This window comes from Pogoniulus pusillus, chromosome 17 (genome assembly GCF_015220805.1).
Source record: "Pogoniulus pusillus isolate bPogPus1 chromosome 17, bPogPus1.pri, whole genome shotgun sequence".
In the NCBI taxonomy this organism is placed as follows: domain Eukaryota; kingdom Metazoa; phylum Chordata; class Aves; order Piciformes; family Lybiidae; genus Pogoniulus; species Pogoniulus pusillus.
Window position 1 is genome coordinate 18309655 of NC_087280.1, and position 25820 is coordinate 18335474.

At 42.7% G+C, this 25820-nt stretch overlaps 1 protein-coding gene across 4 annotated transcripts in view; it reads left to right on the forward strand.

Annotated features, from left to right (window-relative positions):
- Positions 1–25820, forward strand: part of ADAMTS17 (ADAM metallopeptidase with thrombospondin type 1 motif 17) — a 184500-nt gene that overhangs the window by 132695 nt on the left and 25985 nt on the right. For all 4 annotated transcript variants that reach the window (XM_064158003.1, XM_064158005.1, XM_064158002.1 and 1 more), the window contains 4 exons: positions 4745–4902; positions 9038–9197; positions 11237–11372; positions 24694–24898. In XM_064158003.1, the coding sequence (XP_064014073.1) occupies positions 4745–4902; positions 9038–9197; positions 11237–11372; positions 24694–24898 (659 nt within the window). The remainder of the gene's footprint in view (positions 1–4744; positions 4903–9037; positions 9198–11236; positions 11373–24693; positions 24899–25820) is intronic.

Consider the following 25820-nt stretch of genomic DNA (forward strand, 5'->3'; position numbering starts at 1 on the left):
ATGGGTGACAGGTTAGATTTGTATGTGAGGCTGTTGTAGGGCAAAGTCTGGCAACGTTTGAGGTCCAGTTACTGATCGTTGAATGTAAAGACTGCAAGGTCATGTATAAAATGCAACCAGTCAGCTATAATGCACATCTCTCAGCATGTTCTCTGCCTCTTGTCTCCATTGTTAGGGGTGGTTTTTTTTTTGTGTCATTACTGTGCAATGACTCCCATCTTCTTCCTGGGAGAACAGGTCATAGTAATGCTAATGTCCTGTTGCATTGAATTCACCCAGGAAGCCTGTAGCAGAGCAGGGAATGAAAGAAAATTGTCCAAGGCCCAAAACACCACCCAGCACATTGAAACGTCCTTTGCACCCTCAGGCCATACATGAGAGAATTCTTCCCTCTCTCAGTTTCTTTCTGCTGTGTAGGAAAACAAAAGGATAAAAGAAACCTCCAAACTTTCCTCTTCCTTCAGTGAGCTTTTCCAGCTTATAGGTTTCTGTATTGTCAAACCTAAGCTGCTCTTGCTGTTGATAAGATCATTAGCACACGACTTTTGTCTTTCTGTACCAGTGTTTCAGCCCTTCTACATGCTGATATTTTTGCAATGGTTGGGACAGGTGCATGTTCCAGCTGTACCTTAGCCTGGGAAGTATTAGGCACTATTTTCACCTGTGCATGCTCTGATTCTCTCAAATTGAGCTTCTCAGAGCAGAGACACTGCAAGGTTTTAGGACAGAAAAGCATTCTGAAAGATGGAACTGGTCCCAGAGATACATAGAGCCTGAGGCTAGAACTCTTGAGAGGTTTATGAAGCTTTGTTGCTCTCTGATTTGCAGACAGAAAGACTGAGGTGTTGCAACTTGCTCACAGCTGTGTAGAAAGGCATAGCAAAGCTCAGACTGGGACTCTTGGTTTCTGATTTGTATGACTTTTGCTTATAATCCTCTGTCTCCACAGCCAAAAGGAAACATTAATATCCAGTACTGGGATATAGGATGCCACTGAAAACATTTATGTAGTGATTATGCCGGGATTCCAGGTCTAGTGACGTTGGCTTTCTGTCTAGAGATGGCATGGAAGTTGGCAGTATCACTGGGAAAGATGCTCTTGTTCTCTGTCTTTCATTGCAGATTCAGGGGGAAAAAAGAGGGCTGCTCTTAGGTCAAAAGCATTGGGGTTTGTACCACTTCTTGCTAGGAAGCACGTATCACTACTGCTAGTATTTCCACTAGTGCTGCAGCCAGCTTGCTGGGAGAGGATTACGCCTACATGTAAGATGTTTGACATAGCAAAGCACTGGTGGAACAATGAGAGCCAGTGTTTCCTTGGGTTTTGCAAATACTCTGCCTTTTGGAAGCCAGCCTTTTTGTTTGTCTTGGTGGGATTTGCACAGGGTGTTTGTCCGGGGCTTGGGCTCTGGCAGATAGCTGCAGCGCTGAGAGACCTACGTGGAGCTAGCGACTGCCCTTCATCGTGACCATGTAACCTTGACTAAAGCAGGTATTTCCCCACTGGGTGGTGAAGATTAGGTTTGTGTATATTTGAAAGCAGGACTTAGCCCTGTGTGCATCATATAAAGACAGATAAAAATCTGGCTGGTTCAAAGCTTCTGAATGCTTTTAGCTTTTTGCTTCATGGGCCCAAGCCAGGAGAACCTCTCTAAACTTTCCAGGGTTTTCTCTTTCAAGGAATGCTTGACACAAAGAAAAGATACCCAATGTCTTGCTAACCTAAACTGAAGAATAGCAGCTGGAATATTCCAACTGGACAAAAGAGATGACCAGGAAAATAAAATCCAATCAGACCTCATAATGCACTGTAAGTCCAGATCTGAATATGGAAGGCTTTTCTATTTCGATCACAGTGACAAAGCTGAGTCCAATCAGGTCCTATTTCCATTCAGAACCGGATACAGCACTTTGGAAATGGGCCCAGCATAATTTGGAATCATTATTCCATGTGCTGGGAGCAGTGCCTGAAGAATTTCCCTCCACCTACAGGCAGCCCACGCTGGCTTCCTTGGCTGGCTGCAATGCTTGAAAACCACCTTGAGCAGGAAATGCCTTGGCAGTTTGTGTCCACAGGCTGGAAGCAAGCCAGAGGGACCCAAGGTGGAAATAAAGATCCACCAAGATGCCAGGTTTAGAAATAGATTGGTCAGTTCCTGTCTTCCAGCAAACAAGAGAAGAGGAAGTTACAGGTTGTTGCTTTATCTTTTGCTCTTCTGCAGTACAACTTTGAGCTAGACAAAGCTTTGGGATTACCAGTGGATTCTTGCTCCTGTCTAATTGGACCCACAGTGGGGAGAAGATAAAGGGCTGTACCTCACTACACTACTTGACATAGAGAGTCCCAGGAAAGCTTCAGCCAGCTGTTCAAGGTGGAAAAATTCTGTGGGTGATAGCTTAAATCAGTGAGGACTGCTTGGGCTCACAACTGCTTCCCTGTTTGGGCTTTTTCACCACAGTCAGACAAGTTTTGTCAGAGAAGGTTGCACATACCCTGTACTCCTCCGCTTCTGCCATTGAGCTCTCCAGGGGGTTAGGCATGTGTTCTTTGTTGCATGCTTTAATTATTCTCTGAAATGCAGTAAAAATACTTGCTGTCTTGCAAAGTGCTTCCACAGTGCTTGGATGAAAAGCACAACATCTGATAAGAGCAGCAGGCCCTCTTCACCACACTGAATTGAGTTGGTTATCTCTGTGGCTAGGCAAATCCAGGCCTGCAATAGTTGTGTTTGGCAGAAGCCATTAGATAAAGGACAGTATTCTGTGTTTGGGAGACATGGAGGCTTTATAGCTGCAGCATTGATCACTACTCATGAGGCACTTGCACTTGCATGCTGCAGAGTGGCAAAACTACTTAGGCCAAAATACTCTACTGAGTCTCTAGTGTGATCCCTGCAATCCTCAAGGAGCACCTTTGAGAACACAGCTGTTTGCAAACTCCCTGTCTCTTCAATCAGTAAGGGAGCAGTGCCTGGAGCAATCACAATCAAACCTTTCCCAGCAAAGGAGTCCACAAAGATCAAACATTTTGGTTTTCATCAGCAAGCTCTCTTCCTTTGATGATGAGCTGGAACCAAAGCATGGTTTTAGTCATTCAAGCTCTTGCACACTGTTTGAGCATGTGCCGTCATATCTTTGCTAGTCAGCCATACTGCATGGAGATAAAACTATCTTGTCCACTGCTTTGATTAGTCATGTTCACAGCTCCTCAAGGCCAGCATGATGACTGCTTTGATCTGCCTGAAAGCCACTAGGCTTTGGCAGAGGAAAGCAATCCTACTTCATAACTTTGTCTGAAGTTTCTGGAAGGTACTTCATAGATCAAGAAACAGAGGAAGAAGAAAAGTGCTGCAGAGAGTTATATTGCTGTAGCGTGCAAATAGCAGGATACCATCATACCCCTAGACTATGTGCCAAAGATAACTTCCCTCAGAACAAACATTCCCTCATATACATCTCTTTCTTCCCGGGGAAGCCATACCTGCAGTTTCCCTTCACCCTGACTGTGGAGCTTGAGAGCTGTCAGGAAAGTTGTGTGCAACAGGACAGGACATCTTTCTCCAGCTACTTCCCAAGATACCAGTCCTCAGAAAGGCACAAACTGATGCAGAGGTCATTGCAACCTCCATCTGCTCCAGACATCCCCAGAGGTTAGAGACTACAAATGAGGATCAGTTGGTAAATTGAATGTGCCCTGAAATATTCTAGGCAGAGCGGCCAGCAATGATGGAGAACCTTGTGTATGGGCTCTCAGCTTCCAGTGAAGAGGGGCTGCCTGCATACTGCTTAGTGTGGAGGAGGAGCCTTGGATAGTCCTGGATCCTGACCCATGCTGGGAGTTTTGAAGAATTCAAATTGACCTGGGCCATGAGATATGCGGGGAACCATTTTAACAACAGAGAGGTGCCCAGGTGCCTGGAGACAAATTTATGTATTACATGAAATAGTCTAAAAATAGGTTTCCATTGTGAAATGATGCTGAAATTTCACTATGATTCCTGTATTGGAATTAGTTCAGGTATCACCTCTCTGTTGCTCAAAATCAAAGAGAAACATTGTGCAAGCTTTCCTTTGTAAAACCAGAGCTGTATGTGTAACTGAACTCAACAGCAGGTCATTGGTGGGGGTGGTGTTGAATGTGTTCCTGAAATTGGTCAAACTGTGGAAGAGTTCCACCATCCAGTCCTAAATTGGTAGTGCTTTTTCAAGGGCAGTGGGTAGTTCTCTTTCTTTCCTTTTATTTCCTTTGTAAATCCTTTTGCACACTCTTTCTTCCTTTTCAATTTTCTGGCAGTGGAATAGCACAGAGAACACCTCAATGTTTTGAAATGGGAGAATGTCACAGAGAATCACAGAGAACCAAGTTGGAAGGGACCTCAGGCATCATCTGGTCCAACCTTTCCTGGCAGAAGCATGGTCTAGACACAATAGCACAGCACTCAAATTGCTTATTTGGAAAGCAAAACATAGTCATTTTAGGTAGTAAAGCCTTAGCAAGTGCAGCTTATGTGACATTATTGATACTTACTAGCAATGCTAATAGAATTAGAAATGCCTTTATCAGCTGAAATACAGAACATGCCTATGATAGAAATGTGGTGAGGCAGCTCAAGGTGTCCTTCTGTTTAAAGCACCAAGGCTGCTGCATCTTGTACTTCAAGTGGGCTGAGAGAGAAGCTCAACAGTCTATATTGTAATTACAAGTTAACTTACATTTTATTCCTTGGTGTTTGATTCATTCCAGCTTTAAAAGATTCCAGTAAGAGATCCATTAACAGCGACTGGAAAATTGAGCTTCCTGGTGAGTTTCAGATCGCAGGCACTACTGTCCGGTACGTGCGAAGGGGTCTGTGGGAGAAAATCTCTGCCAAAGGACCAACTAAAATACCACTACACTTGATGGTAACTTTATATCCTTTGTTTGTGTTTCTTAAGTGATGCAACATAAAAGGTTTATATCCTAGCTGAAAGTTACATTTTAATTGTTTGCTTCCTCACCAGAGTTTTTTCAAAGGTATGCTGTGGTGCCTCTCTTTGCATTCTTTTGCAGCATGCAGAAACTCATCTCCCTGCTTCAAAATAAATGATGCTCTGTTTTGGGAGATCATCCAGTGTCCCAGGAAGGTCATGTCCAGTCAGGATACTCCTGTAGTGTGTCCCAAGTAACGTGACAGGTCCATTCGAGAGGACCCATTCCGGGGACCTTCCTTATTTCATGGACTTAGACACTTACACACGTGAAAGGGTATTTGCTCAAATAGCTTCTCAGCTTATGCCAGATGTGTTCTGCATTTAAATACTGTTCCTTTAAGAGAAGAGATGCAGATTTGGCATGTGATGATGCATGTCATTTGAGCCTCCATCCTGACTTAGTTACACACAGAAATGTTCCTTGTTTATGTTGCCTTTTAGATTTTATGTATTTTAAGGTGTTCTTGAAAGTTTTTTTCCTAATGTTCAACACAGTCCTTTTATAAACAGTCATATGGCTGCTGTATGAGAACATGAGTGAGAAGTCCACATTGGTGAGAAGAATGGGACTGTAGTCCCAGTCCTGTCACTAATGGGTGATGTACTCATGGGCAAGTCCCTTCAATGGTGGAGGTAGCCTTAACATTTCTGCTTGTAAAATAGCTGTAATAATTCCTGTCTCACATAGGACTTTCCACGTAGGTGGAAAGTCTTTGGAGAGCTTTACAGTTTCTGTAGCAAGGTTTGCACAGAAACATGTATCATTTTAATGTGTGTATTAGTTCCTATATCTTGTTATCCCATTACATGCATTTGTGTGCTGCTTTTTGTGATTTTTTGCCATGTTTATTCACTGAAGGCTACCTATGAGCACTACTGAAAACCAAAAGTCTCTCCCTTTCATCACCCTAGTTTTTTGGCTTGTTGACATTCATTGTGCAACAGTTTGAAAAGCTCAAAAGTTGCTTGCAGTTTTCACACACACAGACACAAAATAGTAATACTCCACTTGTTAGTACGTTCTCTGTGCTAAAATATACTGCCTAGGAATATGAAGTGCTTTGCTTTCTCAGACAGACTAGCAAGTTTACCAGCTTCACACACAAAGCAGTGTAAAGCTGGATGTTACTACTGAAGTAGTCACTGGTGCAGGTTTGGGCACACCAGCACCTTCCTGGCTCAGCCATATAAGTCGGTGGCTGCCCACACACAGGAGGTATATACAGGAGCCTCCTCCACCATCAGAAAAATCAGCTTCTGCTTGACTTTGGCCTTAACAAAAGTCTCCCCTCCTGAAACCAGGCTTCTGACAAAGTATCTTGTACTACCAAGGTCTTCATAAACTCATGTAAGAAAAAGATGTTGCACAGGTACCTTTAGTGACAATGATAGCTCTTGGAACCTCCCAGGGTTTTACCTGCTTGAGATGCAGTGCAGTAAAACCTGGTAGCAGTGTTTTGTGAACTTCAGCATTGGTAGAGCTTTGCTTTTAAAGAAATACTAATTTACTTTTCATTGAAAGGTAGCTAACATAGGAACCTAGTGATCAGGAGGTTCTCCATGAGTATCCTTTTTAGGTACAGAGTAGCATTTTCAGCAGATATGAGCAGAGGAAATGTTTCCTTCTTCACCTTCACCCCTAGAAATGATTAAAAAGAAGGAAAGTAAAAGTTAGTAGTCCATTAAAAAAACATATGGATTAAAATCACTGCCAGTCATAAACAAAGCACATGTGAAGTCTTATCTCCAAATCAGATATTAATCTTTTCCTTGATATAGGGTAGTGGGTTTCATTCTTTCAACACAAGAAAGGCAGGATGGTTACCAGTTACCTCTAAATAGAAAACTGGTGTTCAAACAGTGGTGGAATACACTGGACTGACAAAGAGCCAGAAGCTTCAGTCAGTCCATTGTGACCTGCATTTGAAACCAATTATGCACACATACACACACACCCCCAATTATACATGGCTACAAAATTGCATGAAATTGGTTTCATATGGGCCTTTAGACTCACTAGTCTTGCACCCATATTGAGATAATAAGGATTTCTTTTTAGGAGCTGGTTTTTAATACTTGAGGCATTTCTCCAAGTGCATTGCTGCAAGTATATTTCTTGGAGAAATTCATGTTTGTGTAACTAGGCCTGTGCTAGACCTTCTCTTGGCAACATAAGACAACCAAACACTCCCAGAGCATAAAGATGCTTTAGGCAAGACTGATTGATCAGTTCTGTAGAACAAGCTGTTCCTATCTCATGCCCTTAAAGAAAACCAGAGCAAGACTTGAGCTCTCTGCCTGCCTGGTATTTCCAATTGTGTTTAAAGAAAACACATTCACCTTTGAAAGTAATGGTGGCTGATTGGCCCCTACCTTGGTATTCATGGTAAGACTCCCTCTGTAGCTGAAGCAGAATCACACCTTTGTTCTCCACATCTTCTGGAAGACATTTTTCTGCCCAGAGTTATGCACTATGCAGAGCAACTCTTGTGTGCTGAGTTTGTGTAGTCCCACAGAGCTCCAGGATGTTGGTGGCTGCAAGCTGGACCCCTTCTTTCAGCACATACAGTTATTTTTTTGGTTAAATGAGCTTATGACAGCTTTAGTGAGATTATTGGCAAAGTAGGAATGATTCTACAAATCTAAATGGGAGGCAATGATAGTGCAGAGGAAATAGCATTTACAAATTTGCTTTTTTTAATTGAACAGTGGCTTGCTTCACTTACAGTACCCCTGCTTAAAATATTCAATAAGGTGCTGCTCCTATTTCAGTTGGTGACAAAAGCCAGCAGAATCTACATGTCTAATGGTGCTGAGGTTATCGGATAATAAGTGTAAGTCTAAAGCCACACCAGCAGTATTTCACTAGCACTTCTATGGCATTTGTTAATGGTGTGACAACTCAGATTCTGTGGACCTCACAGTCATTTGAGTGTCTTCTAGCCACTTCTGACACACACCAAGGAAAGTGAGAGCCAAGTGAAGCCCAACATGTAAATCAACAAAGGACCGAAGTGCTCATCTGCTTGTCATGAAAAAACAAGCATTTTTCTCTGTTCCTCTGTCTTGGTTAACAGTCAGGGAATTTTGGAGTAATAATGCTAGAGATATCACATGTGACTCCATGGGAAATAATCAGCCTGCTCTTGGAAGCAATCTGCAGGGTGTGAAAATATTTATGTTGCCAGCAGAGATATGTCTCTCTGTCATCCTCAGGTTTCTGACACAATAAAATCCTTCTCCTACAACTTCTAGGCAAGAATAGTCTCAGTTTGAGTGACACATTTCCCAGGAGGCATGAGCCTTTTTTTTTGGCTTTGTCCATTTGGGTTTTTTTTGCATGAGAATGATCACCTTGTTCCTTCAGATGTGTTAAGAAACCTTTCTGCATTCAAACAGTGGACTGATGCAGCCCCAACTCAAATGCAGCAGTAAATGCTGCAACTCACAGAATCCCAGTGTTTGAACTTAAGAAGGACTCTGGACACTGTCTCAGCCAAACCCCTGCTCAAGCAGAATAGGACACTGCCTAATATCACGATCCACAAACAGTGCAGGGTTAAACCAGAACTGCCTCATTCTCTACGAAAGTCCCCAGCCATAAGCCTCAGTCTCTGCAAGAGGCTTGCAGACAACTTGTTTTCTAGAGAAAGAGGGTAGGCCAGGCATGATGAGTGCTTTTTGACTCTAGATGCTTATTAAAATTGTTGTGTGAAAACTATTGATGTATTGCTTCCTGTTGCCTTGCTATTTCTCTCTGGACAGTCAGTGACCTGCTGATCACATTTATGGCTTAACTGAAGTTATGCACTGAATCCCAGATTTAGACATTTCTGTGGCTATTTTAGATATTCACAAATCATAAGCAGCTGATGCTCCAGCAGATGCTCTATTTCACCCACACCACTGTAGTTTCAGATCCCTAAAGATTTGTTTGCCTTTCACAAGGTACTTGTATTTTAGAGATACTGGCCCGAGACCATTTCCAGCATTACTATCTCTGCAGTCTGTTGGCTTTCCCAGTGCACAGTGTGGTGTAACAGCTTTTCTTTTCCTGCTGAACCAGGTGCTGTTATTTCATGACCAGAATTATGGAATTCATTATGAATACACCATTCCTGTAAACTACACAGCTGAAAACAGAAGCGAGCCAGAAAAACAACAGGATTCCTTGTACATCTGGACACACAGCGGATGGGAAGGGTGCAGCGTGCAGTGTGGAGGAGGTAAGGCTCTTTAGAAGCTTGGTGGGACTTGCTGTACGGTGTTTGCAGATGCTAGCTGTTGGAGTGGTACTTGCAGAAGGCAGTGTTGCCAAAGCATGAAGGAAGCTGGCCATGGGAATGGAGGTTGCCATCGTGAGCTCAAAGGACAGCTTGTTCTCACCAGCTCCCCCAGCTATCATCCACATCCCCACAGCTCATTTTCACTCAGCATTGTGCTTTGCCAGCTGATTACCGTGGGCCGGGACTGCACCTGGATCTGTGCTCCACGGATGGCTCAGGGCGCTGTGTGCAGCTCCATATCTCAAGCCTCCGTCACATTCTTGGAGCAGAGTTTTCACAGGTGTTCAGGCACGTTCACTGAGACACTTCTTTCCCCAGGGATGAAACGGGCAGTGCTGCTGTGACAACTGATGGAGATTGCATCAGAAGCTCTTTCATGTAAGGTGGACTTTCTGGGAGTACATGAGCACACTGCAATTCACACTTTTCAGATGATCCCTGGGATGTGCTGAGACAGATTTGCTGAAACCCTGCGGGGAATTGATGCCTGTGAAACCAGAGACTGGTTTGTTAGCCACTGTCCACTGAATTTTCAGTGCTGGAAGTGGATATTTTTCCCTGAGGAAAGTGGATCGTTTCCATGCATTCTGGCCAGTCTTTCTTCACCAGCAGACCCAGTTATTATATAGCAGGAGAGAGTGCTCATCTTTCCATTTGCAGGCTCACTGCCCTCAGTGAACTGAAATCCTGGAAGTAGAACTCATTTTTAAATGGACTTTTACTTATGTATTAAAGCAATAATTTCTGAGAACCCTTAAACCCTTCTGTGAATGAGTAGGGAATTTCTCTCTTCATTAGTGTTGCAGTCCTGCCACAGGTTTGAATCAAATCAGTACCTGCTAATGTAACTCCTACCAGCAGTAACTTGGATGGCAATTGGTCTCTTATGCTTTGATAGTCAGATGCATTTACTACTTATCCAAGCTAGGGAGGCCCTTCTCACTTTTACGTGGTTTTTTATTAACAGAATTTGAGTTATTTTTTATTATCTGCTGCAGATCATAAATAAACTCAGTTTGGTGCAGACTCAGGGTGAAGAAAATCTGAAAAAACAAAATAATTAGCAGTAAGGCAAAGCCATTGGTGGCATTTTCCTTGTCACATCACTGTCATAGCACCCTGTGGCACAGCTTTCCTGGTGTCACACAGTGGAAGACTGAACCCTGAGGGCCACACTGCAGCATCTTGGTGAGACTTCTGATGCAGACAGTTTATGTGAGAAATGCTGACTACTCCTGAGATGTGTGCTGCTGGCAGGGTTTTAAAATAGTGTATCTGGAGGATCAGAAGTTGAGAAATTAATTATTTTGGTGGCTGAATTTCACCTCTTGTTGAAACACCAACAAGCCCAGTTTATCACTCTTGAACTGTGGTTGTTCCTTTTTGACCTGACTCTTCCTGAATCAAAGAACCACAGAATGGTAAGGGTTGGAAGGGACCTCTGGAGATCATCTAGTCCGACCTTCCTGCTGGAGCGCGTTCACCTAGGAAAGCAGCAAGAGGCAGCTATCCTGTCATTGTCAGTCGCCAAGGCATGGATGGTTGTGTGGTTTCAGCTTACAGAGCTGGTGCATTTGTCCTGCTGATTACAGGGCACAACAAGATGTGGAGGAGGAACCAGAAATGAAAGCAAATTGTTTTCAAGATCCTTTCCACATTAAACACTAAAAAGAGAAAGCCCACGGTGTTGTTCCTGTGAAGCAGTCAATTTCACAATTATTGGGGAAAGATTTGTAGCAATTCTGGAAAGAAGGGAAAAAACCCAAAAAAATCCCAACAAACAAAACCCAAATCAAACCAGAAGAGTACAAAGGTAAGACAGAAGTGGGAAATTTAAAAAAATACAAATTCTTGCAGAGTTAGTAGGTCTGTGGAGATTACCTCTGTAGAAATAGTCAGCTCCTAGTTTTTGAGTTTTGGTTTTGTTCTTAGCCAGTGGCTTCTTTTTTCAGAATTGTTTTTTTTTATTTGCCTTGTAGGTGAGAGGAAAACCATCGTGTCCTGCACTCGGATTATCAACAAGACCATGACACTGGTGAATGACAGCTACTGCCAACGAGTGAATCGCCCCGAGCCCCAGGTCAGGAAATGTAACACACACCCCTGCCAGTCACGGTAAGGAGTTACAAAATAATAAAACCTAACATCCTTTGCCTTCACAAATCACCCATTTCCAAAGCCACCATCTGGTGAACGTGGTGCAAATGTCTTCTAAAAGTATTGAGACACATTGTTAGCCATAGTAACCAGCTGTAATATTCATTTCCTTTTGTTGAGCAGGTCAGATTTTCATTACCTCAGACTCCATTTAATTTGTGACCAGTAAGACCTGACTCTGTACAAGCTGCCTTCATGTATTGTTTAGTGGTGGTTTTCTTTTCCCCTTGGCTGCCTCTTGCAGTGTAAAGTTAAACAAGAATGCAACGAGTGTATATCTAGCCTTTGGGGTTTTGAATCAGCACAGAGTAGGGTCTGATTAATTGTCTCTAGGCAAGGAGTGTCTCTTCTTCATGTGAGATTTTACAGTGTCTATCGTTTTGGAAACATACATGAGTCTTGCTAAAGTTAAGAAACGATGATGAAAAACATCTTAAATGCTTCCCTCAGCAAGAGTGCTTTTCTGCATCAGTTGGATGTAATTAGAGATCCAACAGTAATAAGCTCTAAAAATAATAAAAAGCTCTCTCTTTAATTTGGCAGGCACTTTTAGCTGAATTAATATTGATCTGCCTTGTATTAAAGAAGACATTTCTGGCCAAAATGACAAAACACAGGAAGGCAAATTAATTTGTTCCGTTTGTTAGCTGACAAAAAAAGTTCACTCTGCTTTGTAGTAACGTTTAGCATTGTGATGTAGTGTAAATGATCCGGTTTTGATGGTATTTAGAACATAAAATCAAGTTAGGATGAAGCTCAGCAATATCTAAAAAAGCACACTCAGAACAACCTGTTAGGTGTTGCATCTTGTGTAGTCAGACAAGCCAGGGAAACGTTCCTACAAAGCTAATCCTGCTATTAGGAACAATAGGGGAAATGGAGAAATAGCACACTTCCTACTAATTATACCTGCAGTCTGATTAAAGTGCCCTGAAGCAGGGAAATGCAGTGTCAGGTAATCTATCAACAAGGCCAGGGTTTGTTTTCTCTCTGCGCTGCCTGTTTTTGCTGCTGTACAATACTGTGGCCATACTGCTTTCAGTGGTACTGAAAGGCACAGCAACATACCCATGTGCTTCTAGGTGTGTAAGGACAGCCAAACTCCTAAACGCTTCAAGGAGCTGTCATTTCTGTGGGGGAGGTTCCTACATTGACTGATGCTGGGATTTCTGTCATGTCGTTCTGTCAGAAAAACAGAAACAAGCAGCATCTGCTTGTGTTTCTGCCCCAGCATGAAACATTTCTCCTAGACCTCTTGTGAAGCTATTGGGAGGGGGCTGGAGTGAGCCCAGACATGTATATGGAGGGGTTCCAGGTGGCAGAGATGAAGAAGAGCAACTTACCTCTTGAAGAAGTGGTTGGCTTCTGCCTCTACTGGCTGAGAGCAACAAAGGAAAGTCTCAGCTATCAAGTCTGTTAGAGCCATGAGACTCTTTCTCAGTGGGACCTCCATGGCCCTGAGCTCTTGGTGAAGTCTCCTCTTCATTGCACGTTTTCACCATGACATTGCTGCCTCTCCTGGGCAGTGGCAGTGAGTTAAGTTAAACTACACAAAACCTCTTGAGAGAGAAAGACTTTGTTCCTTTGGGAATTCAGTGCCAACCCTTAATGTCATTCCAAACTCTCTCTTCTTCTGTGTGGAGTTTGCTGGCAACTCATAGCCACAATTTAGCACAGCTCTCCCCAGGAGCAATTAGCACTGGCACAGTGACGCTCTCATTGTTTCAGGGCAGTGACAGCAAACACCAAATGTGCTTGGTACCCAGAAAGGCCACAAAATCCTTGCTGATGATCTGATAGACCACAGTCCCTCACTCACTTCATGTAGACTACACATTCACACTTCACATGATTTTAACTGGAAATATTTTTGGGAGCACATTCCCTGTGCCTCTGTAGAATTTAAATTTCCACTTGCGTTTGCCCACCCAGATATTAGAAATGCATGCTTAGCATATTCTCTGACCAAGAACATCTTAAAGAAACCATTCTCTTTCACCATGTCAATGCTTTTCTTATGAGCCCTGAATTTGTTTTAGGGTTTCAAGTAAAATTATTGTAGCATCTTGTTACAATAAGGTCCTTTCCCATTTCCACTCAGACCTAAGCTCTTACCTGAGGTCAGAAGAAAGAACAATGCTTTCCTTTCTGTAGTAGAGCTGCTCTGGTTTGTGCCTTTTGAACTACATTTACACATCTACTCAAAATTTAAGAGAATCACCTTACAGACGACTTCTCCCTAGGAAAGCATTACAGAGAGCCCAGGACTTGATCACAGGATGCTCAGTCTGTCTCTCTTTTGAATCTGCTTCAATTCACTACCCCACACTGTCCTTTTGCTTCCTCTCTCAGTCCGTGCATAATCTGGATTGCTAACTCTTTGGGACAGAGTGACATCATGTTGTATAAACTGAGGAAGAGGAGGCTGTTGAAATGGTAATAAAAATAAAAAGCAATAACCCATAAAAAGAAAAAGCAATAAGCCACATTATAAAATGATCTGGAGGCAAAAGGGAAAAAAAGGTATGATATTAATAACACCATTCTTCTACCAGCACGATCCCGACGTGCTTTGCAAATTACATATCCCTTTGAACTTCAGCCACCTCTCAGGAGAGCCAGATAATGTGGGGCCGGGGACAGTAGTTTCATAAGGCCAAGGAGAAGATTAGAGCTCTGCAACTGCAACCCAGCATCTGAAAACAAATACCAAAGCAGGACTGAAAAAAAGGGATTGGATACACTGACATGTTTGAAAATTAAATGTCAGAGCAGAGAATTTTCTTTAAGGTTTTGTTGAAACTGGCACAAATAAAAGAATCTTTCATTCTTTATTATTGTTACTCTTTCACCTTTTAAAAAAATGCCTCTTTTTCTTCCTATTTTATTTTTTATGTTCCTTGACCCTCTTTTTCCATTAAATTCTTTACAGCTTCCTTTCCTGTCCCAACTGCACCCTATTAGCACCTCTTTATTCTAATCCTTTGCCTAGCCCTTTAGATATTTTTTACAAAACCCTGCTGTAACCAGATGGAATCTGGATTCTTGCATGCGGTGCGTATGGGTTGTTTCCAGCACACTGAACACCAACCCAAATATATAGGCAAACCCAGCACTCATGTTGGCACGAGACTCAGAAATCACAGATCACATCAGCTGTTATTACTGAAAACACAGGTCGGCCAGTGGCCACACACTTCAACATGCATGGTTGGGTCTGTGAATATGAAACTGCTTCCCTTCAGTGCAGGAAAAGAACCAAAAACACATGAAATTTCCCAACTGCTAGACTTGTAATGGCTTGTATGCAAAAACTGTTAATTTTCCTCCTCTTTGCTGTAATAGATTTTAATAGAGGCTGAGCTCTTTTAGGAACCTGCTGAATATGTGGTGTTCCTGCACAGATGCTTAACAGCAGGATAAAAGCCAGAAATCTCTGCCTTCGTCTACAGAAAACCACAGGAGACCTGAGTCCTTATTTTCACTTGAAAGTATCTCCTGACTCCAAATGTTAGTTTTCTGCTACTACCATGCATGTCATAGACTCTTTCCCATCAACTGGTTTTGCTCCAATCTCCTTCCCTCACTGGAAGGCTCTCCAGCAAGCTTGCTGTTCTTGTGTGTTGGGATCTTTTGTCCCCAGCTTTAATTATTCATGGTGATTTTTCAGCCATTTGCTCTTGCATCAGCTCTGTTCCTCTGCTTATACAATGTTTTCCTTCTCTAGCTCCTGCCTTGGGCTGAGTGCCATATGCAGAGCAAACCAGTGTATCTCCTCTTTTTGTCTTGACTTTACTTTTCTTTAACTTCTTACTGGATCAGAGGCTGTGCATCAATTCTTCATTCCCTTTGTCACCTTCTGTACTAGTACTCTAATTTATTGCATTTATTTGCATTTATAATTGAGTGCAGTGCATAGAAGACCAGAATTGCATGGAGACTCCCAGTCTCAGTCCAGTCTAACTCTTACACAGTTGCATTCATGCTCTGCTGTCTTCTTTGACAGTAACTCATCCAAGATGCTTTCTTTTTTTCATGGCTGCATCATATTTGTGCGTTACAGTCATTCTAGATGTTTTCCTCTTCATTTGTTTCAACATATGAATCCTACTTCAACACAGAAATGCTTATTATTAGTCCCTAAGCACACAACCTTGCCCCGCATACTATTAATTTTCCTCCTGTCTCTGTTATTGCCGTACTCAAGGTCATTCACTTCTTCCTGTATGACATCCTAATCCTCTGGTGCATTGACAGGGCTTCTAGATTTTGTGTTGTCAGCATTTCCCCCAGTTTTTCTTTCTTTTGTGCCAAGGTCATTAATGAACATACTAAATTAGATCAAATGCAAGACAGATCTTTCCGGAAGTCCACTGATAACTAATCTAAATTCCTTTCATACCTGGTACTCCTTTAGAGCACTACACTGGGGCCAGCTCTCACCCATCATATGAATTACGTCTTGATATCCATGTTTCTCAGCATATCACTAGTTTCTCCAACTTACATAAGCATTTCCAGTGCAGAAAAAGGGAGTTCTTTATTTATAACCAAATACATTAAATCTACCACATTTCATTTGTCTAGAAAAAGTAGTTATTTTGATCAAAGAAATATAGCCAGAGGAATCCAATGTTGCATCCATTTACCACTATGTCCTTGATTGTTATTTTCCAGCAAATCTGCTTTAAAACCTGGCACATTGATGAGGTCAGGCCTGTTATGTGAATCCTTTCCTTTCCTTTCCTTTCCTTTCCTTTCCTTTCCTTTCCTTTCCTTTCCTTTCCTTTCCTTTCCTTTCCTTTCCTTTCCTTTCCTTTCCTTTCCTTTCCTTTCCTTTCCTTTCCTTTCCTTTCCTTTCCTTTCCTTTCCTTTCCTTTCCTTTCCTTTCCTTTCCTTTCCTTTCCCTTTCCTTTCCTTTTCCTTTCCTTTTCCTTTCCTTTTCCTTTCCTTTTCCTTTCCTTTTCCTTTCCTTTTCCTTTCCTTTTCCTTTCCTTTTCCTTTCCTTTTCCTTTCCTTTTCCTTTCCTTTTCCTTTCCTTTTCCTTTCCTTTTCCTTTCCTTTTCCTTTCCTTTTCCTTTCCTTTTCCTTTCCTTTTCCTTTCCTTTTCCTTTCCTTTTCCTTTCCTTTTCTTTCCTCTCCCCTTTCACTTTTCCATCCATGGACTGGAATTGTGCTCTCTGAGGCCTCACACAGCACAGTGATGCCCACTGAGCAATGAAGCCAGCCGCAGAAGTCAGCCAAGTGCCCAGCTGGCTGAGCACCTTGCCAACCTCTCCAGAAAGCCTAGTGATGCCTCAGTGTGTGGTAGTTGATAGTGCCTGTTGCTTTGATTTCTGGTCTGGTTAAAGCTCATGGTGCTTATCTGTATGACTTTTGATGTCTGAGAGTCTGCCTCTCCTGTTAGACTCCACTGTAGTTTATTTTGTGAGGTGAATCCTGCAAAGAGTAGGCTGGAGGGCTGAGGGGAGCAGTATGGTTGAAAACTCCCTGAAAATGTTACCATATTGCTTGCAGGGCTGTATGGAAATGATACAAGACTGGAGGGACATTGGTCTGTTAACCCAAAGGAGACTGAGCTAGACATTTAGTACTTCCAAATGGGTATTCTCTTTCATTAATGCAGTTGGAGTCTTTTGGACCCTGTACAAATGTTTACCATCGATAAGGTTCAATGGAAATGAGTTTAAAATCTTATCTGTGCTTTGTGCTAAGAAACATCTCCTTTGGTGTGTGCTGGATTTGGCTACACGAAGGAAAAAAAGAAAAGGAAGGAAAAAAAAGAAGGAGCAGCTATGGGGAGAGTTTCAAATCATTTTAGCCTGGAAATCTGGCATAAATAGTAATGTTAGCACCCTCTGATCCAAGGAGGCACCACGTAAGAGCTCATTTTGAAGTAGTTCCCAAAGCTGGAGTTGGGCTCTCTAGAATCAGTTTGAGCTTAATGAATTTGCCAGGACTGTGCTGGACACGGTGCGGGACGCGGTGGCTGCAGGCGCTGAGCGAGTGGGCAATGCTGCGCCCTGCTGGCTGCTCCTCAGCTGCTGGGCAGCTGCCGCGGCGCTTCGGCACGCCGTGCTGGGGCAGCAGCCAGGTGCTGTAGACCTCAAAGCCTGAGACACTTCCAGGCACCTTTGCGCCTGGGTAGCTGATGTCCTGCTGCGGGCACGTCTGGTTGCCACCATCCACTAGAAGGAGACAAAATCACATGTATCCCAGGTTGTAGGCGGTTCATCAAGGGCAGCAATCAACAGTTAATTAGGTACCAAAGGACAAATAGAGCAGCTCAACTCAATGAAGTAATTCTGGAAGAAAAGTAAGAGAAGGCTAAAAACAGACAGAGAAATGGATGAGAAAGGCATAGTGGCTACTGTCACTTACATTGACATTAAATAATTCAAGATAACTTGAACAGAAGTTAATTTGGTCTTCTTCACATGAGGTCATGAGACAGATTTCGTCATTTCAGTGTAAGCACTCAGGCTGGCTTACATCACAGTGTTCCCCACTGTAATGTTTGCTCAACCCTATGCTTGAACATTGCCTTGTTTTAAGATGTTAAATGATCTGTTCTGCTTTGGTTTGAGGCTCTTTGGGACAAGTGTGGCAGGATAATCTAATAACATACTTAATTGTGAAATTCACTCCCACTGCTGCTCTGCATCCTGTGGTGTGAGCAGTGGAAATGATACAGCCTTCCTTGAAAGGCAGGGAATGGAGTTGCCCCATCAAAGATACACCAGCCATGGATCAGGGTTGGGATAACTCACTGCAAAATGGCTCTGAGTGCTGATATTCAGTGCCTTGGTGTAATGAGGCAGAGGCAGCCACCAGCAAGAAGGACACCTACTCACACCAACACCACACCAAGTCCTCCAAAACAGAATGATCTGCTCACTTTGGGGAAAGGTGGAGGGATGATCAGTGTCTCCCATTTGGAAAGGAACTGCCCAAGGTGCATGTGAATTCTAAAACATTGTCCCGTGGCTGATCTTATAATTGGTGGGAAATTAAAACAAAAAAACAAAGCTGTCAAAATGATAATCACTAAAGGAAAAAAAGAGAAAGCTGTGTGAGTGAAAGTTGGCAAGTCTGTTAGCAGAATGACTACTGTACTGGAAAATTACTGAGCACTGTTTATAAAGGCAATCAGACAGGAATGTTAGTCTTGGAGTCCTACTTTCAACATCAGCAGCTGTATTATTCTACTAGATTCCTTGTACTTTCTTCCTCAAAAAAATCCCTTCTAGTGACTGGGTGTGGCACAACCTGTTCCCAAAAGTCAAGATTCACCTGATTATTTTGACCCAAATATATTAAAGATGTGGGCAGTTTCAGAAGTGGTTAGTAGCAAGTGTGTGTATTTCATGGAAATCAGGAGTGCAGCTGTAAACAGTATTTTCTTGCTTTTACATATTCAAGCCTGAACTTAGTGTGATAGCTGTAAGTAAAACAAATTACTGTTGGTTCAACATGACTGATTCTCAGAAATCTTTTTCCAGTTCTCCTTGCTAAAATCATTCGATGTGAAGTCCTGGCCCCACTGCAAGTTGGTCTGAGTTTTGTCTAGCATCAGTAGAGCCACAGTTTCCTTCAGATGCTGCAGTGACTTTGTCATGATTTTCCATCACAAACTGGTACTAAAGATAACCAGGATGATTCCAGAGATGGAGTGTACAGGGGTACATTAGGGAAACATTAATATGAGCTCAACAAAAAGGTGTGCAATAACATCTGTTAGAAATAGAACCCCCAGATGACAATGACAGCTTCTGTCACAGGTGTTTTTTTCAACTTGGTAGGTCTTGGTTAGCAGCAAATTTCTTCTGATACTCTATTCAGCAGTAGTGCAAACTCCTAACTAGTGGTAGTTAAGAGCCTGTTCTAAATAAATAGGTTTAATAAAACCAGAATGATGTGTTATGCAAATGTGTCTTGGGTCACATCCAAGCTGTTGTTGTGAAAGGATGGAAATTAATTTCACCGTAGCATTGGGGAGGGGACAGAAGTAATACAATCCCTGTAGGCAGTGACTGCATGTGCACTTATGCTGAGTTAGTGGAACAATCATCCTCCAGGCTTTGGTGTTCTACAGGGTTTGAGACAAAATAAGCAGGTGAGATTGAACGGGCTGCAATATTTACCCTAAAATGTGCAATGGTTTTATAAGAGGCTACAAATCTCCAAAAAGTGGTCACATGTCTTTTGATTTCATCTTCATCCCATCCTTCAGCCTTAACCCATTTAATCTTCATAGCATTTAATTCCAAACCCTTAGCCACAGGTCTTCATTTGCAGACATTTGTCTCCCCTGTGTTTGTATTCATGGTGCTGTGGGCAACTATTTTTCCCTAGAAAATGTGGGAGTCTTAGGCAAATAAGTAGAGGGGATAATTCAAAGTTAATGACTAATTCAGACCATAGAAAGATCAAATGATGATCTGAACCTAAAGAAGATATTTCAAGTTTGCTCCAGGGGCCTGCCAGATGAGTGTTGCCAAAGCAGATTAGAAGAAGAACTCCCAATTCCTCAGCAGATACTGAGAGGTCAGAGGTTGAGGGAGACTCAGAAGACAATGATTTAAAACAGCCCTCTCAAGTTGCATGCCCTACCCATCCCAGCTCTTTGATGCTATAGAAAAGCATACCCTTCTGGGCACTTTTAGCTAGAAAGATAGTCACTGACTGCATTAAAAAATCTGTTCTTAAAAGCTCATCAAGGTATTCCTAAATCTAACCACCAGCAGAGATCATCTAGCTGTTGAATCTTCTGCAGGATTAGGATTGCAAAAATAATACCATGGATAAAGCCGTCCCTGTGGTTGTGAGAAAGATGAGTGTGTTTGTCACATAAATCAGTGCTTGCTGGAAAAATGAGAGGCTCTCCAGGGACTCCAGCTAGAGCTCTCACATGGTGCAGCAGAAGACAGGTTATAACCTGGAGGATACCACCAAACCAAAAAGATGAACTTCACAGGCTTAAAATATAACTGGAAGCTAAATGCTGTGTATGATATACACAGGGCACAGTGTACAACAGTTAATTGGCCTAGTTAATAGTACAGAGCTAGCTTGATACTTGAGTTGCCACACTGGTATTATTTTTCATGTTGTCATGAGAAAAATGCTTACCCTTTTAAAAAAATTAAGTGAGTCTCATTCTTAAACCTATCCCAGTGTGTTCAAAAGGTGTAATGACACTGTAGAGAGGAAAATCTGTCTGTAGTGTAGTTTAACAGTGACCATAATGTGATGCTATTTGTACATCACATTTATCTTCCCAGTCTTTTACTTGCAAATAGCCATTATATTAGCATCTTGCTGCATGTTCCTTTACCAAACATGAAACTGGCAAGAATTCTCACATGTAGTCACTTCACCCACAAGTCCCTTGCCTTTCCACTTTGGATGTGAGCAGTGTTGTTAAAGCACAGCTGCAGTGATTCTATCTCTTACAGGCACTAATGTAATATTTTCAGCTGCCTGTGATGGGGACTTTGTGAGAACCATGGGGGAAGATGAGGGCACTGCTAGTACCGCACAGAGGAGTCACATTGCCTTGTTTGCCAGACCATTTTTACAACCCATTGAACCAGGCAGAGCTTTCACTGAGAGGGTGAAATGTTATGGTCAAAATGAGCATCCCCTTGATGCCTTTGAAAATGGCTTACTTTACTGATATTATTATTATTCAAACATTTAATCTGTCATTTGTCTCTAGGATATGAAACTAAACCCACCACTTTAACCTTTAATTTCTAAGTATTTTGGTTCCATTTTAGCAGCAGTGGTCACAAGTAGGATGGAGTGAGCTGTGAGATTTCAGAGATCGCTAACAATAAACCTCCACCTTGTTTGTAACCACTGGGCTTGGATCAGGGATGGATGTGGTGGATCAGTAGCTGAACCTGGCCATACAGATGCCACTGGCAAAAAAACTGGAGATTAAACTGTCACCATAGCACAGCTTTCTGTTGATTCCCTGGCTTTTGACTCATGCCCTGTCCAGACATTCCTCTCATGACGATGATAAGACTTGTTCTTTCTGTGCCAGTTTTCCAACTGCACTCTGCCATTCCTGTGCTAGAGTGGCACTAACTAGAGACCAGTGAACAGGGCAGAAAAGAGGTGATTTCTCCCTTTGACAAGAGCAACAACAATGACAATTTTAAAAAGGCATTTTCCTTCGTGAAAGGAAAGTCATAACCTTACTTCTTCAGGCAACTTGGAAATAATTGGCATGCTGTGTGCTGCCCATCCTAAATGCAAGCTCACAGACAGCCTCTGCCAAGAATGTATTTTTATCTTTTTCCTCTACTTTCAGTCCCTTTCCCTTTTTCTTTTGCCAGTGGCTGTAGATCACAGTGAGAGCACAGTGCTGAAGTGAATATTAGTTCAGTGGAGCCTGCACAGAAACCATTCCCAACCCTGTGACTCACATTCAGCTCGTAAAGCAAAGTCACTCTTTCCCCCTCTATGCCCTTGTTGAGCAGTTCCTTCACCCACATAGATAACTCACTCCACCTCTCTCTCTGACAGAGCAAAGCCCAGCTGATATTATGGGAGCCTGGCTATTAATTTTCATCAACACTGATTTCTGCATTTCAGGGCTATTTTTGTCAGTCTTTCAACCCTAGTGTTCAATTACCCAGCTGGCATTTTCCCATTCTGTAAGCAAAATACCAAGCACTTGGCCACAGAGATGCACCAAAAACTACTGTCTAGAGAAACACACTTGGTGTCTTGCCAGCTGGTGCAGCCAACAGAAATTCACAGATGTATCAGTTGCCTTAATGCACAGAAACACTTGAGTGGAGCCCTGTTCCACAAAGACAGGTGGCCGGCCTGCCTCATCCCATCCTGCTCAAACCAAGTGGCTTCTGCCTTCACTGTCAACATGCTCATCAGTGCTGTCACACCAGGTCACCAGTTATTAATTCAGGATAATTGCAACAAATGAAGATGTTTCTACAAATTGTGCTGAACTGATTTTTCCATGCTTAGGAATGTTTGATTCTGTGCCCTTGTGGCCAAGAGGGCCAATGGTATCCTGGAGTGCATGAAGAAAACTCTGCCCAGCAACTCTAGGGAGGTTTTTCTTCCCCTGTACTCTGTTCTGGTGAGATCACACCTGGAATATTGTGACCAGTTTTGGGCTCTCCAATTTGAAAGAGACAGGGATCTGCTAGGGAGAGTCCAGTGAAGAGCTATGAGGATGAATAGGGGACTTGAGCTTCTCCCCTATGAAGAGAGACCTGAGGCTGTTTAGTCTTGCGAAGACTGAGAGGGGATTAGATCAATGTCTATAAATATCTGAGGGGTAGAATGGGACCAATCTCTTTTTAGTGGTGCACAGTAATATGACAAGAACCACTGGATACAAACTTGAACATAGAAGGTTTCACCTCAACATAAGGAGAAACTTATTTACAGCGAAAGTGACAGAGCACCAGAACAAGCTGTGCAGGGGGGTTGTGGAGTCTCCTCTGAAGACTTTGAAGACCCCTCTGGATGCATTCCTGTGTGGACTACTCTAGGTGATCCTGCTTTCAGCAGGTTGATCTCTGGAGGTCACTTCCAAGCTCTAACATTCTGTGATGCTTTTAGAAGTTATGCAGCAGTTTCAAAGCAGTGTGGTTAATAAGCTGGCACATACCATGCTCCACCTGAGCTGTGGGAGCCTTCAAGCAAAATGAAATGGTTTTTGAGAAACCTTGTTTGATCACTTGTCCTTACAGACAACTCAGGACTGGGTGACAAGTAAAAGATTAATGGTATGAGGATACTAATCTAAATGACAGTCCTAAATAACAGGCTGGAAGGTCAATTACCTGATGAGAAAGGCACGATAGCTTTCCAGGGCACAATGCCTACACAGTTATTGTTCCTCTCTTTCACATCATCCAGGAATGCCTGTAATTACAGAGAGCATGTCCCTCACTGACAGCTTGCAGGAAGTGTAAAGATAGATGCTGCTTGTCTTTAAGGAAAGACCTACACACCTCCTAATCCATTTTTTTAGGCATTTTATTCACTGCCTTTTACCCCAGCTCTGACCAGAGTGCTGCTTCCAGCACTTGCTGGAGTCAGTGGGAGCCTTTCAGTTGGCCTTGCACCGAGCTGGAGACAACCTCAGCAGAGTGAGGTTGCCTCATTTCCCTTGCATGACCCAAGCCAGACACTACTCGCAGCAGCATCACATTCCTCACTTTGGAGGAACCTGAACACCTCACAAAGTTCTGCTGGGCATTTGCCAGGCATAACAAAGCAAACAGCAACAGAAAAAGCCATATGTTTGTTCCCAACACACTTTGATCAAAGAGGAAGGAAATGGCAACTACAGTGTGCTTACAAGGCAAATTAATCTCAAAGGCTCAGAGAAAGGATGGGTATAAGGAAATACCCCCAACCTCATCCAGACTGGTTTAGGGCACATCCTTGTCAGCTACAGCAGCTTTGAAATGACATTGTAGAATCCTTTCTGAAGGGAACATCTTGACTTTTAAAATACTCCTTGAGCCTTGGCATTAAACGCAGCTCTGACTTTCTAAGATTGAACATGGCCAGTTACTCTCCATTTTTGAGGCCCCTAATGCCATGACCTTCAGATAAGGTTCTGGTGAAACATCCTAGAAAGCCCAACTGTGCAAATGAAATCTCACCAGCAGCTGTGAGAAGGTAAACTAAAAGTGAGGCAGGAGATATCTCTGCATTCTAACAGTCTGGCATGTAGAGGATTTGTGTGCTTTGAGGTCATGTAATGTAGGACTAGAGAAGGTGGCTCTGGTCCTGGATGTGGGAAAGCTGTGTTGGGCTGAGTTTCTGACCATAGCACCATCCCAATTTGTACACAGTACAGGTTCTCTGTGCAGCCACACTGCACAGTGAAGATGCACATGCAGATGTAGCACTGATTTTCCCAGGTATTTCTCAAAAGCAGCAATATTTGTGGGGTAGAATCTTCTACAGACAAATCTGTCTTTACCTGGAGGGAAAATGCAGCCACAGTGCAGAGACTAGGGGTTAAAGGGAGCTATGCAAAGTTTATTTGTCTGTTTAGCATGGAGACAGGAGGAAGGTTCACTTGTATACCAGTTTTTTTCTGCTCTCCACACTTCAGCTCCCAAAGGTGATCAGATGACCTCAGTGTAATGGCAATAGAGCACCATTGAAGAACCCATACATCTAGGAACAGCTGCCCATTTCTCAGTGTTTTGAAGTGAAGCATAATGTTTCATGCCATCGAATTTTTAACATTCCTTCTCTGTTTCCTTTGCAGGTGGGTGACTGGCCATTGGAGTCCCTGCTCTGCTACTTGTGAGAAGGGTGTCCAGCACCGGGAGGTGACCTGCGTTTATCAGCTACAGAATGGCACCTATGTTAACACCAGAGACCTCTACTGCCTTGGCAACAAACCAACAACAGTACAGAGCTGTGAAGGACGGGACTGCCTTTCTATCTGGGAAGCATCAGAGTGGTCAAAGGTAAGACTCAGTTCAAGAAAGAAGCCAGGCTCTGCACAGCTCTGGGTATGCTGATCCTAACCCAGCTTAAGTGCTTAAAATCAAGCATGTTCTCATGGTCAGCATACTCAATGCATTATAGTATTGAGGTACTGGTAGGACTGTCATTTGTTGAAATGATCAGTTTGGAGCTGAGGCTTGTATTCCATACCAGATGAGTTAAGGCAGGTTTTACATGTCATGCTGTGGTAACTGTATCTTGCCATCTGAAAACTCCGACCAGCAAGGAAAAACATTTCACTGACCTGAGGCCAGAAGCATAGTAACCCACCAGGGCTTCTGGCTCCATTTAAATGTGGTATGAAACAAATACCAGATTTATCGAAGCATCTGCATTTTACAGAGAATGTTCAATCCTTGGGGCTTATCCAGCCTTCTCTGTGATTCCAGGAACATGGAAAAACGGGTTATACTTTTTCTAAAAGGTACCTCTCCACATAGCAGTAAAGAAATTGTTCTCAGATATTATAAATGAATTTCAGATACAAATGATGTGTGGTCTAGACAGCTTGTGTTCTGTTTAGCAGCAGAGTGAACTGGGAGTGTGCCTACAGTTCATGACCAGGACTCAGCTAATAGAGGGCAACTTTGTCTGTTCCTTTTGAGTAACAGTCTTGATAAAATGCCCCTGTTCATTTTCATATTGTATCTGTCAGGTTTAGCTGAATGAAAACCCTATCCCTCTTGGTGCAGTGCTTACACCTCCTCCAGCCTTATTCCAGGCTCCTGTGTTATAGGACTGTTCAGCAACAGTAATTTCTGTGGGAAGAACCTTTTCTTGGTGTTCATCTCTAATTTGAAACAGTGAGTTTCTGTTTAAAACACTGTCAAACAGCTTTTGCAAAATATTATTATTAGAAATGTGCCTAACAGTCACAGAAGC